Source organism: Ciconia boyciana, chromosome 2 (assembly GCF_034638445.1).
Source record: "Ciconia boyciana chromosome 2, ASM3463844v1, whole genome shotgun sequence".
Taxonomy (NCBI): domain Eukaryota; kingdom Metazoa; phylum Chordata; class Aves; order Ciconiiformes; family Ciconiidae; genus Ciconia; species Ciconia boyciana.
The window spans coordinates 41,922,854-41,941,797 of NC_132935.1; the positions used below are offsets into that span (position 1 = coordinate 41,922,854).

Below are 18,944 nucleotides of genomic sequence, written 5' to 3' on the forward strand. Positions count from 1 at the left end.
CAGCTGTACTGCAAATATGCATATGAATTCTCCACCGGAGTGAACAGAGTTAAGTCAAAGGAATCTCTAAAGGAGTTAAAGAGCTAAGCAGGACAGAAAAAACACTGCTGGAGAGAAGTCATTCTCTCATAAACAGCTTCACAGGAGTATTAATAAAATGGCTGAGCCCATGTAGGCTAGAAGAAGGGATTCTTCTCAAGGACAGGGTTGGGGTTGGAAGTGACCTAAATGTCAAAAATGTTGAAAATGGACAGGATTATGTGAACACAGAAAAGCTGAGAGAAGGAATAAACAATTCAAGATGTTCCTTCCACCAAAGAGACAGCAAAGACAGCAGATGCAAACTTAAGCTTAGGTAAGCTTTGTAGGAGCTGCATAAATATTCAGCCAGATTCCTTCTATCTACCTCGTTAATGCCACGGTACTGGAGATAAGTCACTTAAAGCTGAGTCAGGCCTGCCTAAGTTTGATCACAGCCTGCACAGCCTGGACCTTCCTGGTACCAGCTGACATAATCACTGCTGTTACCTGAATGTAACCTTCATTCTGGTCATAGAGTCCAAAAAATGTTGAATTCCTCAGCATGGCTCAAGGATGAACACCAGTTACTATAGATGTGCACATGGCACTGTCATGAAAAGGGACAGTGTGGCAACTATATAGTTTTCTGACACATATTCATCTAAAACCTGAATTGAGTTAAACTCTCTTCTAGGCTTTGAAACTCACATAGTACATGTTTCTTGTCTATGTAGAGAGGATGCTAAACCTCTGTTTCTCATTTAAAGAGAAGCACCTGTTTCTCATTTAAAATAAAACTACGTTACACCATTTTGGCTATGTGAAAAAATCTTCTGAGGTTGGAATAGGTTATGTTTACCTACAAGTAAAGCTGTTTGCATTGGTAGAAAGTTTATGGTGGCCATAAGGCTCATGTCTTTGCCCTTGAGGAGGTCTCTCAGCATGTATTTAAAGGACACATAGGCATCCAATAGTACCAAGAACATTTACTGAATGTGCAACAGTTCCGCAATCTTATGCATATTTTACTATAAAGGGGAGCTTAATTGCTGATGTTAATAAAGAAGTATTTTGATAATGGCTGATCTGTAAATGACTGAAATTATATTGCTCCAGCTGAAAGGCTTTGATCATTAACTAGTTTTGTATTGTGAAACCAATAGAATGAGAAAAAAAAAATTATCTCTAAGTTGAACAACTATGGTTTCTTTGAGACAACACTGACTTTTTGATTTTATATTGCAAACAGCAATATTAGTTGAGCACTGCTTACTAGAATGAAGTTATTGCAAAAGTATTTATTTAATTCCCACATATTATGGTATCATAAGGTATAGTAGATAAGAATACTGAATATAAAGCATGTATACAGTATGTACATTGAAGATGTTCATATACATATATGTGTATATATATCTATATGGTCCTACTTGCTGCCAACATTTCTAACAATAACTGCATTAACATGTTAAAAAAGCAAAATGAAGTAAGTATAGGCACTTGTAGTTTATAGGTATGCTTCTGAAGAAACACAGGTCAAAATTAGTGCTCGTGAATTGGGAATGATTCACAGCCTCTGTTAGCCAGGTCCTACGTGGTTTTCATTAAAAATGACATGGACATCCAGACATTAATACTGAAGTAACAGTATTGGGCTCTGATCCAAATTCCATTTAAATTAATAGGAGACTTTCCATTAAATTCAGTAGTCTAAGGATCAGGACCTTAGAGTACTGCCTTGTTAAAACATGTCTTCGCTTTACTTTCAATCGCATAGCTATTGTTTCTGTTCCAACAGAAGTGGGGTTAGAAGATGCAATGATAGCCAGAAGGCAGCCACAAGTTAGAAAGGGAATCAAAACCCATGTGTAGATTTCAACAGCTGTTTGGTTACCCAGATCTACAGGTGAGGGTTTAAAGTGCAACTATAGACTCTTCAAAGTGGAAGTAAAATGGTATCCCAAAGGAAGCCATGGAGATGCCAGGCTGGCATCACTAGACCATTGCTGTTTTCTCTGACACCACTTAGGTTGAGCAGGATGTCTGTACCAAAAATCATTTCTCAAATGTAGGAGTGGGTTGGATGTTTTGGGGTGAGGGGAATCCCAGTACCACTTTCTTCTAAGGAGCTGACAACCCCCCTGGGCCTGAATTCAGTGTGTGATAAGAAAGACTATTAGTCCCAGGGCAGTTCTCCTTAGGAAAGAATAGCATAAGTGGATGAGCAATGCTTAACCCCTTAACCTAATTTAATTCTTTAATTTGGCAATTATGTATAAGGAGTTTTGGCACACAATAGGGGAGTAGAAGGTGGATGGGAAAGTTTGCTTTGCTCTAGAGTTGGAAGGCAAGGCATGAGTTTGGTGAAAACTTGGGGGGAAGAACTTGATTCAGCACTTCCCAAACTTTGTGCAAAATGATCAGCTCTCAGCACTTTCTCTGAAGAACATCATTCATCTGTATCATCACACATTTCCTTGAAAGTATGATCAAGTAGAATAATTTTGTGGACTGAGGGTCATGCACCAGTACTTTTAATTAATATAATTATATTAATTATCATAAGAGTTACAGTACTGTTTATTTTGTTTCCTTCCTTTCCCTATTTCTCTTCCAGTTTCATTCTCTTTCTGTTGGGATTTCAAAACATTCTTCCCTCTTTTTCTTCTTTTTTTCAGTAAAACAACAGATTGTCATGAAAAGAAAGGTGGTTTTGTGTTGTGCTTAAACGGCAGTCATACTTTTTCTGTAGCATTCCATTGCCTTGTCCTAACCTACCTTGTCTTCACCTTCTGATTATTTTTTTTTAAATTTAGGCAACAGTATTAGATGACGATGTGAGATGGAGAGGCAGGTCCTTAAGAAACCCTACTCCTGGCCTATGAATAACTTGAAAGATTTAGAGTAAGGCTTTGACCTGAACTCCAGAACAAGTAGAAGCCAGTCAAAGAGTATAAAGGACTGTCAAGAAAAGCTAGTTTGTGGTCCTAGTGTATATTCGCTAATGTATGTGTACAATACCACTTCCTACCATTAACTAAATATAATATTCTGTCACCCTCTAGTGGTGGGTCTACAACACCATACTTCTGGTAGTAGTGATAAAAGATTTTCTTGCTGCATGTCTAGAAGACCTTATCGTGTGTGGGAGAAACTAGGCTTCAATGTTAGATGTCCTGTGCATACAGATTTGTAATTTTGGTCTCCACTGCATATATCTGTAAATGAATTGTATCCTATAACTTCATGCCAAAAATTAGAGATGTAAATTGTCTGTGTTGGTTTTGGGCAGATTAATTAATTAAAGAGGGTTTTTTTTTTAATTACTTCTGTGCTCTTTTCCTTGGCTAAGGCAAGAGACAACTGACTGAATTCCTACCTGCAAAGTTAGGGAACATGTCTGTGCACTTGAAGCCCATATTGGCTAATCAAATCCCTTCTTTCTTAATTCCTAGTTTTACCTACAATAAAAGTCCTTGTCTAAGACTGTCTGATGCTGTACTGGACAAGTGCAATGTCCATTCAAATCTGTGAAAGCAGTAATTGTGCCTGAAATAATAGCATGACCTATGCATCATACGCACCTCTTGGTATATTTGACAGTAAAGCAACACAACAAAGCCAAAATATTTGACATCACCTATTCCATTAGCTTCAGCAATACTTACAAATTCTGAGTTTCTGACCCAGCCTTAGAAAAAGCTGAAAGTGCAGTATACTAGAGAATAGCATTTAATGGGTTCATTTATCAAGATTCCCAGTAACTGATAATATTGATGTGGTTTACACTGATATTGGACAATTTGGCTTCAGATCACATATGATTTAAAGTGTCCTAAGTAACAGCAAAATACTTGGTTTGAAACTGATGTGTTGTGCTTTTCACTGGATCAGGAGGTAGTGAAACATACAGAAAGCTGACTTATAGCTTGAGACAGCTGAAACAGTCCCTTTTGATCACTTTGCAGATGCTCTTCTCCGAGCTAAAGCAAGTGTTACTCATTTCTGGCCAGGGACTGTACAATTCCTCTTAACATAATTTGGTATTTCAAGTATTAAATGATACTAAGTATCTGATATGTCTGTAATTTTATCAGTATGGGCCATGCATTCTCGACTTATGTGTGAACTCAGAATTACCCAATAATTAAATTGGTTCACTGTATCTTTGTTAAAGAGGTGTATGGCAGCATCTTTGTAGTCACAAATGAAATATAAGTATGTATCAGTATGTCACAAATAGGTCTGCAAAGGCTTTTTGATACCTCCTCACCAGGAGGAATTGTTTAACCGATCTGGATCTGCCCTTAGACACTTCAGGAGCAATTACCCCTTCTCGGACCAGACAGAGCCTTCCAGCTACATCATGGAAAGGCAAGGTGTTTTCATGAGGGGACGATGCACTCAGTGAAACTTCAAGTTTCTCAAGAAAGAACACAGCATACACTTTTTGTAATGCATAAAGAGCCCAGGACACTCAAGAGGAGGATCCTGACCATGCTGCTAATTAGCAAACCTTCTGAATCTCTGAAATTTTGGCAAACCTGCCAGTCTTTTCTCCCACACTCATGAGACTGTCCTCCAAATACAACTGGAAAGAGAAGGGGAAAATATTTCTCATGTCATCATGAACATTAGTTCAGTATTTTAAAAATAATACCAAAAAATGGCAGATTTTGCACCTACCTTCAGGTTTTATCTTTTACTATCTGTGGGTTTTTATGTCTGTATCTGAATCTTGCAAACATGCATATAATACTTATTGCAAACGTGTACATCCACATGCGAGCAGAGCTAGGCAGATCCACAGAGGCAGAGATTTGCATTTGTTTTATCATATTCATTTAATTTCCCTTAGTTTACTGGAGAAAACAAGGTTTTTTGCTAATGGAACTGCAGTTATACTTAGGGAAAATGAAGTTACCTTTCTCATCTTTATCATCGCATATAATGAAGCAATTTCAGTAACGTGCGTGTCAGCGGATTGTTGGTGATGGTACATCCTTCAGAAAGAATACAAATAGACTTCACTGACCCTGGAGTGCTGAGAGTAACATGAAACTTGCTCTGACTTGTAAACTGAGCAAACATGACATGGAGGTCACAGAATAAGGGCATATATGCATCTTTCAGCCCTTGTTTTGACAAAGTGACTTCTTTCTCCAGAGGGACTTTTCTGCCATTTTTTTCCAGCATGTTTCACCTTTCACTGGCTATTAATCCCAGTATGACTTAACTGCAAATTATGATTCCCACCTATAAGCTCATGGGAGTCAATTCTTAAATTTTTTTCGTCATTTATTTGAGCACACAGAGTTAGCACTCGGAAGATCTAAGAAAGTAAGGGTATGGAAAACAACAAATTGAGTTTAAATCAAATGTAACAAGTTATTAATATTAGAATAAAGAATATTGTTAAAATTCACGTTCATGAATGGAAATTTTTTATTACTAGCACCTTTAAGAAATCAGGGTAGACCATAATATTTTTGAAAAACTGTGCATCTTCTAATATTCTGTGCAGTATCCTTCCAGCTTTAGTAAGATAGCTTCCCTGTGTCTGATGCAGTCTAACATTTATATAGACATCAGTTTTAAACAGACTTTTCAGAACTTTATGAACTGGATTAACAAAGGAAGTTTTGCTAAAACTGAAATTATTCAGAATATTCTTATTTTCCTGAATGCATGGCTTGTGAAACATGTTTGATACAGGTGTAGATAGCATCCCAGCACAGAATACTTCAAAATAAAGGTATCAGCACAGCAACTAGCATATTTATTCAATGCAGTAGAACAACTGTGGATGGGGTTTACCCTCTTCATCATGTTAGCTAACTGATAAAGCACTATTTGCAGTTATCAACATGTATGGTAAAGGACACTGAAATTCTTATCCCTGGTTTGCAGATGGGAAAATGAGACATGTCAAAGATCACTGCAGACTTTTGCTGGAACCCACCCTCCTGAATCTGGTTTCAACTAGGCCATCAAATTTGATGACAACAGTAATGGCTGCCTATGGGAACAAATGTGACAGGCTTGGTTGTCTTTGTTGTGTAGGTTTTTAGGTCAGTGATGCCAGTTCCAAGTTTGGAAAAAGCATAATGTCAGGCTAGGCCAGGAAGCAGAGGGGCTAAATTCTTTTTTTACAATGCTGAAGAGAAATGTGTAAGGTAATAGGGATTAGTTATTTTTCTAGTGTAGTAACCAAACTCCATGTCAAGGACAATCCGACGGTCCAGATATGTGTTTTCCCATGGTAAGACTCTTAAAGAGACTTTGGGGGGGGAGAACAGCAGCATTTTGTAGCTTCTAAGTATTGTCTGTTTTTTGTTTTTTTCTCAACAGAGCTACAGTGAACCTGTTGATGTTAAAGCCTCCCCGCAGCCTCAGATGATGAATTCAAAGCAGTCGGTGTTTCATGGGCCTGCCCAGGCTCACTCTGCACTGTACCTCAGTTCCCACTACCACCAACAACCAGGAATGAATCCTCACATCACTGCCATGCATGCCAATATCCCCAGGAACATCGCGCCCAAGCCCAATAACCAAATGCCAGTGACTGTTTCCATAGCAAACATGGCTGTGTCCCCACCGCCACCGCTTCAGATCAGCCCCCCTCTGCACCAGCATCTCAACATCCAGCAACACCAGCCAATTTCAATGCAGCAGTCCATTGGAAACCAGCTACCGATGCAGGTCCAGTCTGCTTTACATTCACCTACAATGCAGCAAGTAAGTTTGAGCTTTTCAGTTTTCTGCGAAAATGGGGGTTTTTGAGAAAAAAAGTCATCCAGAAGTTGACACAGTGAGGGAGAATGAGAGCCATGGATTAGCTTTAATTTTGCAGAGAACCAAAATCACGGTAGTATAGTCTGAGGACTCAGTCCTTCAAAGGCAAGAACAAATAAATGAGTTTGCCTAGATGATGGGGAACTTCAGTGGAACTGTTTGTGCTGGCAACGATATTCATCACATTCATCTGAACACTAGCCCTGTCTCCCCCCAAAATTCAGGAGGCATCCTTTAAATAGGAATGTGTCCGTAAATCCATCTACATGGGCCAAATCTGGCCATTTACCAAATCTGGGAGTACCCTGAAATGTAAGTGAAATGTTAAGTCTTTGGGAGACATATTTTACAAAAAAAAGGCAGGCATGTCTAGAAAAAGATATGATTGTAGCATGTGCTGTTATCCTTGTGCTGACCACGACGTGGAACAGTCAAAGGCAACATGAAGCAACATAGGTTGTGTTAAACGTGCTAGATTAAGTGAACACGAGTATGTTAGTTTATGCTGCATTCATAACTTCATTTTGCTAGATAGACATACCTTTTTTTACTGGAAATAAGTGGGCTGGCCCCAGTACCCCAATATGGTGGCTTTTTTTTTTCATTCTCAATGTTTTAGATGATAGTTGATTCTCAATGTGTTTCCTAGGAGTTCTGAATGAATGCAGGCCAACCATAGTATTGTGACTTTTGGACCCAGGCCTATGGAGAGTTAGAGCAGATTAACTCTGCTGATTTCATGAGAGAAAATTTCCTTTTGTATTGGATGAGATCTGACTATCAGTAATAAGATCTTGCTTTGCAAAGAAGCATTAGAATGAAAATTTTTTGGATGGAGTTGCAAGAATCTACAAAATTTGTATACATAAAACTTGTCAGTCCTGGTTGATAATACATAGTCATGAACTTGCTGCATGTTTTGAATATCTCTATAAATTCACCTTTGCTAACAAGGCATTTGCATTTGCTTTTCAAGCCAGAAACATTTCATCTCAAGATTGGTCTTTAGAGATGGGAATACCTGAACACAAAACATAGCTTCTAGCTGGGAGAACAATTTAACAGGGAAAGAAATTTTCCAAAGCAGGACAAAAAGAAGAGTTGAAAGCAATCTGGACTGATAAATTTAGTTGTTCAGAAGGTAAACCAAGGTACTCAGGATGATCTGGATTTTTTCAGAGACTTTGATCTTAGTCTCAAGAGTGACTTGGAGTAATCAGACAGGAAGGAAAATTTTTAAAGTGTTTACAACTTTTTCCTAGTCCAGTTTATTTTTCACAATCAGAGTAAATGGACTCAACAGACTTAAGACCACACAAATGTGGAGCCTTTTACTGTTGTGTAGTCCTGAAGGTTTTCCTTCAGTGTGCTGGTGTGAGTGTCCTGGGAGAGCCCATGCTCAAGTCTCAGAGAAACTCAGGAGTTAACCCCAAGCCTGTGCAGCAAGAATTAGCTAGGGGAAGTCCTAGACAGGTGAGCCAGGAGGGTCTGCCTGGAGATCCTAAGGCTGATGCAATCCTGGTTGAACGTGGAAGGCTCAGAGCAATGAGAGACAAAGCAATGGACAGAGACTCAATGCAATAGCCTCGTTCATTTACCAAACATGAAAAATGACATCTGTGACAGCAGCCTGTTGAGACTGTATAGTTATATTTCAGAGAGTTTTTGTTGCAAAGCGATTCAGTTTCCCAAGTTCAGATTGTTTGCCAAGTTCAGTGTCACTTGTACATTACTTGTCCAATGCAGAGCTATAGAAGATCAAACCCCTTAAGTCTTTTCCAGAATCATTCATAAGCTTAATTTACCAAACAGATTTGAAAATCTGGCTTTATTTATTGAATTAATAGTATAGTAGGGTCTAGCAAAAGATGTAATGCAGATGTTATATACTTACATATGTATACATACAACATCATCATTATTGTATGAATCCAAGCGCTTAGGCATTATTCCAAACCATTACATACTACAAAAAAGGTAAAATAATATGAATCTTCTGACATTTTATTTTACCAAGTTGCACACTTGTAGCATATGGTGTGCGTGTCAATGGCTTGAGAGTACTTTCACTCATCTGTGAGATGTGTGGCATGCAGCTGAGTTATTTCTAGCTTGAGAGAAAACACGGGGCACTAGGTTGTAGAAAACAGGTGTCTAGAAGTCAACTTGTAGACCTGTACCATGATGAGTCTTTTGCTTTACTAAGTACAAGTACAGTAAAGTAAAAAATGCTGTACCTCTGTGTTCCTCCTCTCCATTGTTAAACTCATGAAAGGTTAGTTTAAATACTTTTTACCAACTCATATTCCTTAGTCAGAATGGCTGATGCGTATAATGAAGATACCATGGTGAGATATTTCTGAGCTTCACTCAAGGTGACAGGTGCTTATTACCTGTTGAAATGCTACACTGTCAATCACATTTCTCTTTAAGCACTGTGGAACATCTACAAGCCAGTTTATATTTCTTACACTCCTGCTTTTGTTTCAAAGTAACACAACTTTTGAGCTCTGGAAAATCTATGTAATTTCACTTTGGAATATTTTTTTTTTTTTTTTTTTAGCATACAAGAGTTTGCACAGTTTGTGAATTGAGTTTAAATATAGAATCCATTTCCTTTAAAGAGTAATGTTGGCAAACACAAAGCAAAAAGTATGTTAAATTTTAGGGCAACAGGTGTACTAACAACACCATGATTTGCCATGCCAGAGCAGAACGGTAGTATCCTGTCTAGTCTCTTAGGTATGACTCTCTCTAGACATACTCAAGAAATGTTAGAAAACACTATCCCAGGACTTCATACTGCATTAGAGCACAGAGGACAGCCTGGCCACCAGGAGGCATGTAGCAAGAATTCAAGAAACTATAACTTGAAAGTAAAGACCTCCTTCTGACTCAGTTGTCAAAAGACTCTGCTCTCCCCTCTGCTCAAAATTGAGCAAACACTGCTGATCGCAGAGCATGCTAAGGGGGAAAAGACATAGTGGGGAAAAAAGCGAGCCCTCCAAATGATGACAGCAGCACAGAGTCAACAGCAATGAGGACAAACAAGAGGTGTAGCACCACTCTGTATGTCCGGCCCATGGTGAGGAGGGAAGGAGGACTCTGGATATGAGGTTCAGTCCCCAGCAGCATGGCGCAGACCACGCCGCCTCATAAAAAGACAGCCAAGAAGAATGGGAGAATATGTAGTCTGATAAAGCAGAAGCAGTAGTGGCATTTAATTCAACTTTTTTTCAGTTCCTCTTCCCTCAGCTGTTTGATTTCCTCCATGCTAAAGGTGTGGCCACCCTAAGCCTTTTCCAAAGACTCCAGCAGGCATCCAATTTCTGTAAGGCGCAAGAACAGAAACTAATTAACATCCTGCTCCCTACAGCATGACTTGCAACAGGAGACATTTTCCTTTTCAGAAACATCACCACCGCTCATACCAAACAGACTAATACACTTTAAGAAGAAATGAGATAAATTTTCTCATGTCACACTGCAGTGTGAAGCTTAATAGGCAAGAGAGGGGTAAGTCTGTCAACAGCTTCCTAGCAGTCTTATACCAGAGGCGTTCTCAGACTCACCTGGATGGGCACCATCATTGCAGACAGGCAGCTGTGCTGTAGACATGTTAGAAGCAGCAGTCACAGATCCCACCGATGGTGGGTTCTTATTTTTTTTCCCAACATCCAGCTTTGAAATAGTTCATGGCTTACTAGTGTGGTGGTCAATGGTAGCAGGCTCTGGGAATCCCTGTTCTCTACAGATCCCCTGCTTTAACACTGTGGCTCTGGGAGATTTGGCCACTCATTTTCTCCGGGACAGGGAGGATAGTTTCTTATCAAAGGCCATCTTGTAGTATGTCTGCAGGACTGCCAGCTCCAAGAAAAATCACATAAAGATCCAGATTTCAGTCCTGGCAGGCAGTAACACAGTTCTCCAAAACCACTGTGCGTGAAACCCACAAACTCTTCTGTGCGTAACTTTGAGGAGGGACGGATAAGAAGTGCTGACCTGGGGCAAGAGCTCTGCCCCCACCGCTGCCAGGACAGTGAGCTGATCTTGATCGGCTCTGCAGGGAACAGCATGTCCTCCTCCACTTCCAGCCTTCCACAGCCCTTGCCTGCACGTGTGCAGCTGCCAAACCAAGAGAGACTGCCAGCTGGAGAAGGGCAGTCTCCTCCAGGAGTCCACAAAAACTACAGAACATCAAGAAGATCAGAAGTGTTGGTAGCCAAAAATCCTCAGTGACTGCACAATTTCTGCTCTTTTTAAAATCAATTAATTCTGTGGAGTATGCAGCTGATGCAATGCATCCAACTTGTTCTGAAATGCACAAGGCAAAGTAAAATTTAGGTATTAGCATTTTGGTTCTATGCCTAGCATTAGTAAATATTTTTAAATTTCTTTTAAACAACCTTCTCTAGTTTGAGTTATATGAATATTTTTTGTAACTTCTGCAAAGTAGACTATTTTGTCTCTATTCCTTTCTGTTCCAAAACAGTTAATGAATAAATTAAATAATGGGCACTACTGTAGACCTTTGGGGTGCTCACTTACAGTGTTAATCCTTTACACTGTAAAAAATGACCATTTAGTTCTATTCTCATAATTAGATTTAAATTAGATCCTGATTTTGATGATATTTAACTTCTAATTCTGAAATACACTATATTTTTCTTAAATATTATTAACAGGAGCCATGTTAAAGTTTTACTTTGTTAAAGTCTAAATCCACTGCGTAGCATTTTTTCTTTCATCCACTTTTGATACACTGGAAGAATCCCAGTAGATTAGAAGAGTCTTTCTTTATTAAATGCTCATGTGAGCATCTTATCACTTTATTATTTTTTAACTTATACAGAGTTGCTTCTCTCCAGTCTGTTTCTTAGGTTTGACGTTTAATTTTTACTTAGCTGGGATCAGGTGATCTGAATCTTAACCCTTGTCATTCAAATCAGCATGATTTCTCCAAAGTTCAGGCTAAAACAGCATCTAAAGCTGCAACCCGTTTTCTCTTGCAAAGTCTTTCTTTCCTTTCTCTACTTAAACAGACACTTGTGCTTCTTTCTGAACATACCCCCCTCTCCAGCCTGTTGTACTGTGCTGTTTTGTGTGGAGAGTGATGAGACCAAGGATTGACTCCCTCCCAAATGTGCCGTCCTTGTTGAGGAACCCTTTTAAGTAGCCCTACTGGAAGCATCTCATTCCCTGCTTAAAATCCTTCACCCAAGCATTGGGTGGGATGGTGAGTCCCATTAAAATCTCTGTCCCACTTTGGTTCACAGGTAGAGCAAGCAAAACTCGATTCTTAATGTCTAGTAACCATGGCTGCAAGTGTGTGCATAACAAAGAAGCAGAAGATTAATGTATGTCACTTTTTTTTTTTTTTTTTAATAATAACTTCTTTCAGTCTACTTTTAGGTATTTCTTTTCCCTTAGAAAATAAATGTATACAGCAAGATGATTGCATAGCCTGCCAAAAATAATAGCCTCATTTTTTCTGGTATATATTATATACAGTAAACTCAGAGACCTGCTGTATTTGTCCAGATTTCTTCCCCTTTTTTGTTACGCTTTGTCTTCAAATGAGGTCAAGAGAAAAAAAAATCATTAATATCTGTCAACTTCCTTTATAACCTTAAGGAAAAATCTTTGTATGATATCACACAGACAGATTTTCAATTTCCTTGTGTAATAAACAGATGCTTTAGGATTTGGATGTAATTTAAAGGTTTAAAATATCACATTGAGATTGATGAATAAATCAGTTGTGAAGACAAAAACATTGATGCCTGTTGAAAATACCTCTCCAGACAGGCAGGAAATGAAATTAGTTCCCAGTAAAGTGTGGAGATGAGGATCACTGTTTAGTTCTCCTGCAGGCTTTTTAGGACTTGCTACAGTGGCACAACGAAACTGCTAGGGCTACAGAAATCTAATTAAAGAGCAAATGTCCCTCCTGACATCGAATTAATCTTTATCAAGTTCCCTATTTTTATTTCAATCTGGAACAAGAAAATGAAATTTAAAATTCTAGGCATGTTGCAAAACAGTTGGTGATTTTCTCTTGAGCATTACAATGCAAAAACTTTCAGCATTGTTTAATTAGACCTCGAAGCACTCATTTTCTGAGGACTTTTTTTTTCATCATTGTTTGTTAAGGGCTTACATAAGTGATACACAAATATTTACTACAAGCCTGGTAGAAGGCTGTGTCCCTCTGTTGTACAAATCTGTATTTCCAGAGTCTTTTCTGTTGATGAAAAAGCTGAAGTAATTACTGTTTACATTTTAAACATCACCATACTTTATCAGACCTTCATATTGAGTTCAGGTTTCTTAAATTACTTTGCCTTAACAAGCCTACTTTCCAACACCCACATGATGACTTTTGCTGCTGGTATTCCAGTAGCCCTCAACCAGGCTCGGTGCTGGCCGGTGCTGGCTGCTGCCTCTCAGCAGCACTCAGACCACATCTGCGGGGCCCGGAGCTGGCCCCTGCCCGCTGGTGTGCCTGCATGGCCCGTGGGTCAGTCTGCTTCTGGAGCTGGACCCTGGCTCAGATACCTCTGCGCCGCATTAAAATTTATCACGTGAGCACGTCCTAAGAAACAGGCCCTGATCCCAGGCGGTTATAAATGAAACGGACTTGCCAGGTACAACATGAACGTGTTGTTACTATTTATTTTGCAGATAAGAGAATTAAGTTCGGATCTGTGGTCCCAACCTTAGCATAGAGGTATCGATTCAGTCCAATCGCAAACGCATGCATGCTTCACTGGAAGAAAGCCAAAGGAATTTGGCTGTGGTCACACAGAAAACCTGGGAAAATATGAGAATAAGTCCCCCACCCAGTTCCAAGCTGGCATTTAAACCACAGGACCATCCTCCTGTATCTAAGCTATTTATTTGTCCTAAAGCCAGAAGAAATGGAACGGATATTGCACACGTGGTCTCTTCCTCTGATTTGGGGAACTGTCTCTTCTTGCTGCATGAGTACTTAGGTCTCTGTGCCTGCTCACTTGCATGCTTCACTACAGCACTCCTGGAGCTACTGGCCCCATATAGTGTTTTTCTTGTAGGTACGATTGTTTCATGAAGACTGATAAGAGATAGCTCAGGGGCTTTGCTACCAAAGGTAAACCTGAGTGCCTGAGGGTAGGATGTGTTTCTGTGGCGAGTTTCCTCTTACAGCTAAATTAGAAAGGTCTTATGGGTGATGTTTTGTATAAAAATTACGACGGTGATGTACAAACCAAATTTTTCTGCCTTCTAATTACACAAAACTCCAATTAAAGTCATTGAGAAGTCTGCTCAATTACAGTTTCCTTTGGATTTGTTGCAGGCATGGGGGTTGTTTATGCAGCCTGATGTGCAGGTTTAGAGCCTGGTGAAAAGGCTGTGTATAGAGCACGGGGGTTGCAGTCACCACGGGTGGGTTTTATTTTACCTTATTATCAGGGCAGTGAGTGTTACATGACAACTAGATGCTGAATTCAGCTCGTGAGCTTGCCCACTCTTTCTTGGAGTCATCAGGGACAAAGTGAGGCTTCAGAGAGCATTTAAGGTACTGAGGTGTGACTTGGGATATTCTCCATATGGAAGAGATTAGGGAAGAAAGTTACTCTCATTTACAGCCTAGGCAAGAATCTGCGGTCAGGATGAGCAGAGTGAGGCGATGGTGTACGCGAGAGGCACGGCAGGGCAGAACACCTGCGGGACCTCCAGGGAAGAGATGGAGTATAATGCATGAAGAAAGAGGGATGTGAAGAGGGAAGTGGCATGTTAGATTTGAAGGAAGCTCATTTCTGGGGGTGGAGGGGGCCAGGCGGAAACTGAGAATACTCATTTATCTTGATTAAAGGTAGCGTGGCTGAGTTGTTAAACCTGCAGAAAAAAAACAGCTCGTCCCAAAATTCCTTTCTTAAGGAAGGCTGTGTATATGAAGCAATCACACATAATCTACTAGAATTTAAAACTAAAAGCTATGAGCTTTAATCCTGTCCATTCTGTATGTGGACTTAGGCCAGAAGGAGTGGATTTTCAAACTAGATATCTTGGTTCAAGTTCAGTTTCTGGTTGAGCAGCTACACATCCTGTTAACTTGAGTGGGAATTGTATGCCCTTGCCCCAGGAAGGAGCTTGGTCTGTTTTTTTTTCAGCAGACATCGATTGCTTTCGTACAGCATTCCCATACTTTTATCCAATGCAGTTCTAACTTAGCAGGAACATGATGTACATTGATACAGGGTGAACCAGATACACTAGCCTTGAAATTTCAGTTGTTCTCCTGGTCTTGAAACACAGCATTTAAACATCCTCATATATCAAAAGAGCTAAAAATTATTATGACTTTTCATACGACAGATATTTCAGGGAGCAGGTTAGATGTCTCTTTGTAATTTCCACTTTTTTTTCTCATCTTTCTGGTTTCAAGAAGCAAGTTATTCTGTGCTACTTTCACTACATTAGTCCAACAACTGTTAAAAAGCTTTGGTTGAATTTCTGTTTAGTTGAGAGAGAAGTACAAATAAAAGAAGCAGCAGATGGTCCCTTTGTGACTGAATGAAGAAAAAGGGTTTTGAGAACAATATGTGAATAGGTGTAGTCTAATAAAACAGTCAGCCACCTGCTGCCTACATCCTTCAAAAAGATTCTGTTGCATATTCTGGGAACTAACGACTTGTGTATGTCCTTACATTTAATCCAAATGGAAGCTCTAAGGAGCAAACAGACCTTTTTGCCCCAGTGCTGATTGAGTTGTTCTCTTGGTTTTGAATTGTTTCTGCTCTGTGTCTTTTAGTTCCATCCTGTGACTGTGTAATAGCTAACAACGATTTGGCAGTGTTTCATTTCTCAAACCAAAAAAAGATTTTAAAACTTAGAAAGCACCTACATATTTTTTCCTATTTTAAGTTTGATAACCTAAAGTACACCTGGAAAAGAAGTATTCTACCATTTCACAGTACACATCGTTGTTTTTTTTTTAATGCACCCAACCTGTTGCTTGGTTTCCATACATTGTAATGTACTTGCTTTCTCCTCTAGGGATTTACTCTTCAGCCTGATTATCAGAATATCATCAATCCAACATCAACAGCTGCACAAGTTGTTACCCAAGCAATGGAGTATGTTCGTTCAGGGTGCAGAAATCCTCCAGCACAGACTGTGGACTGGAATAATGACTACTGCAGTAATGGGTAAGCAGCCAGTGAATGCCACCTTGTGTCGAACAACATTCACGACACAAGTATCTGATAGAGAATTTGGAAATGGCTTTGTTGCCTGTTTCCCTATGGTATTTCAGAAATGCATCTGTGATAGCACCGTATTTGTTCAGCAGTAAAACCGTTGTGGGAGAACAAGTTTTCGATACATACATTTATTAGACGTTGTTGTCACCTTATTACAGCACATACACTTTGGTCTTAGAGAACTTCCATTCCTTAGAAAATCAGAACTGAAATCTTAGGGAGAAGGTGTAGGAAAGAAGTGTTAAGATTGCTGCCTTCTACCTGAGAGGCAAATGGCGTGAACTATTTTCTCCAACTACTCCACTGCTGAGGAGAGCTTGCTGCCAGTGAAAACAACTAGCTTGGGTCATGAAAACCTACATCAGTGAGATGCAGGGGTGATGTGTGGGGTACAAGATACATGGAAGGGAATGGCATGAAGATCACATGACTGTAACCAGAAACAAAACATGCCTGCAGGAGCTCTGTGCCCCTACCATAAGGTTAGTAGCCCCTTCAAACCCTCAGCTCCTCTGCAGCGTGTTTTTTGTGGAGCCATGTGATTGTCCCAGGAACTGCCTGGAAACATTTAAGACTCTGAAAAGAAGGTATCTTTTGGGTTTTAAATGATAGATGTTGTGCCTTGTGAACATGTCCACCAGCCTGACCTCCCCTTGACCTTGGCATGAATCCCCAAGGCAAAGGCAGATAAAAGCTCTTGGTTGCTACCAAAGTGTCAAATCCAGCCCAGAAAAATGAACACAAGGCAGAACTAAAGACCAGCTTCGCCCATTACATTTACGCAAACTGAGAATTTCACTTGCATTATTGTTTTAAAGTATTTCTGGAACTCAAACTAGAACTGAACAAATATCTTTTTCTGGTTACTAGTTCAGATTAACACCTTGACTAGAACCTGCTGACACTGAGCTTTAACTAATCTGCACAGCAGCATCACTTGCCCCCATACATATCGCTGTTGCCCCATGACTTGCCCCCTTGTTTAGCAGAATGGTCTTGCTTCTGTGCTGTACCACCATAATGTCTTGATCTGTGCTGCAGGCCCTTGGAGGAGCCTACCCAACCCACAGACTTTTACACCCACTTAAACTGAGCTCTGACTACACTGTCCTCTGTCAAACAGGCCATAGCCACCTGTGGCTTTGACTCCTGGTCTCTGGAAAAAGGAATATGTGATCATTGCCAGCAGTGCCCTCTAGGTGCCCACTGGGCATAACTTTCCATCAGCAGAAGCTTTCCCTGAGCAGACCTTGTATATACCCTGTATAGATATGCCCTTGTGAATCTGTGTGCATGGATTTAACCTATCTCTGCTATAGCATTGGCATAAATTGCCAGTGCAGCGTAGCTCGCTCTGTGCTGCTCCCAGACTCCGAACCAAGTAAGCTGTAAAGCTGTGGAAGAACAGAACTGGTGCCTGGGTTTTGGCAAGGAAGCAGGAGATTGAGAGTAAAGCCTCTCTCCCAGAAAATCTCTGCAGTGTGAACCAAGCCCCATCAGCGATGCTTCTGCTTTAAATGATACATTTTTTTCTGACTTGTACAGACTGTTCTGAATTAGAAACTGGTAAATTACTCCTTTTTGCTCTGAACTGATATGCTTCAGTTGAAGCTGAAACCCAGCAAGAACTGAATGTAAAAGTGTGCTAGACCCAGTGCATTGGTGGAAGGTCTCCTGTAGAGCCTGGTCTCCAGTAGAGAGTTGGTCTAGTTGGCTCTTCCAGAAGCTTCTGGTGTTCCCTTGCATGTGTTACCTGAATCTGCCAACGCAACACGTTTTGGCTACGTCTATACTAGAAAATAAAATAGGCCAGAGATATCGGTAGCTGGCACCCACGTTCATGTAACTAAGCTCTCCTGCCTTCTAAGGAAAGTGGCCACATGATATAGGGTGCTTATGGAGTATCGTTCGAGACCTGTGCTAAACCATCAGCTGTGCCTATGTGGTTTGTGAGAGAGGGATAGTCAGTGCTACCCACCCACTAGTGCAGGTGATCCCAAACCAGGGCTTAAACCCATGTCCCAGGCCTGTGTAGTTTAGAGCCAGATGTGGTCTCCAGGTTGCTACATGCCACTATGGCACTAGGATTTTTCTTATTATTACCATGGTAATGCAGCCGTACTTCAGTGATTTGCTTGGAATTAATGACATGCAGTAGGGTTGTGGGGGGTTTTTTGGAAGAATAGAACTAAAAATTTGACAATTTTTTTTTTTTAAATCACATTTGTTCTTTTTCTCTTTGAACAGGGGCATGCAGAGGGACAAAGCACTCTACCTTACCTGAAAATCTGAAACACCTCTCCTTTCCACTGAGGAATGCAGGGAAGTCTTTTCATCATGGATTGCTTTATGCAGTCAAGGCAGTTCTGCATTTTATTAGGAAATACAAGTTGCTAAGCACTTAGGACTATTTGAGCTTGTGGGTCACCCACTCTGGAAAAAATAGCCTTGCTTCTTTCTTTTTCTTTTTTTCTTTTCCCCCCATTTTTTCTCTTTCTTTCTCCTTTCCACCCCTACCCTCAGATCATTTAACGGACATTGCTTTTCTTCCTCCCTGAAGGAAACTTGGACCATTCAGATTTTATGTTGGTTTTTGCTGTGAAGTGCTGCGATAGTAACTGCCTTAGCAACTGTAGATGTCTCGGATAAAAGTCCTGGATTTTCCATTGGTTTTTCATAATGGGTGTTTATATGAAACTACTAAAGACTTTTTAAATGGCTTGATGTAGCAGTCATAGCAAGTTTGTAAATAGCATCTATGTTACACTCTCCTAGAGTATAAAATGTGAATGTTTTTGTAGCTAATTGTAATTGAAACTGGCTCATTCCAGTTTATTGATTTCACAATAAGGGTTAAATTGGCAAACATTCATATTTTTACTT

General features: G+C 40.0%; 1 protein-coding gene across 1 annotated transcript in view; it reads left to right on the forward strand.

Moving 5' to 3' along the window:
* Positions 1-18,737, forward strand: part of TOX (thymocyte selection associated high mobility group box) — a 226,640-nt gene extending 207,903 nt beyond the window's left edge. The window contains exons 7-9 of the mRNA XM_072851257.1: positions 6,373-6,759; positions 15,856-16,007; positions 18,309-18,737. Of these exons, the coding sequence (XP_072707358.1) occupies positions 6,373-6,759; positions 15,856-16,007; positions 18,309-18,345 (576 nt within the window). The 3' untranslated portion in view covers positions 18,346-18,737. The remainder of the gene's footprint in view (positions 1-6,372; positions 6,760-15,855; positions 16,008-18,308) is intronic.
* Positions 18,738-18,944: the final 207 nt, after the last annotated feature.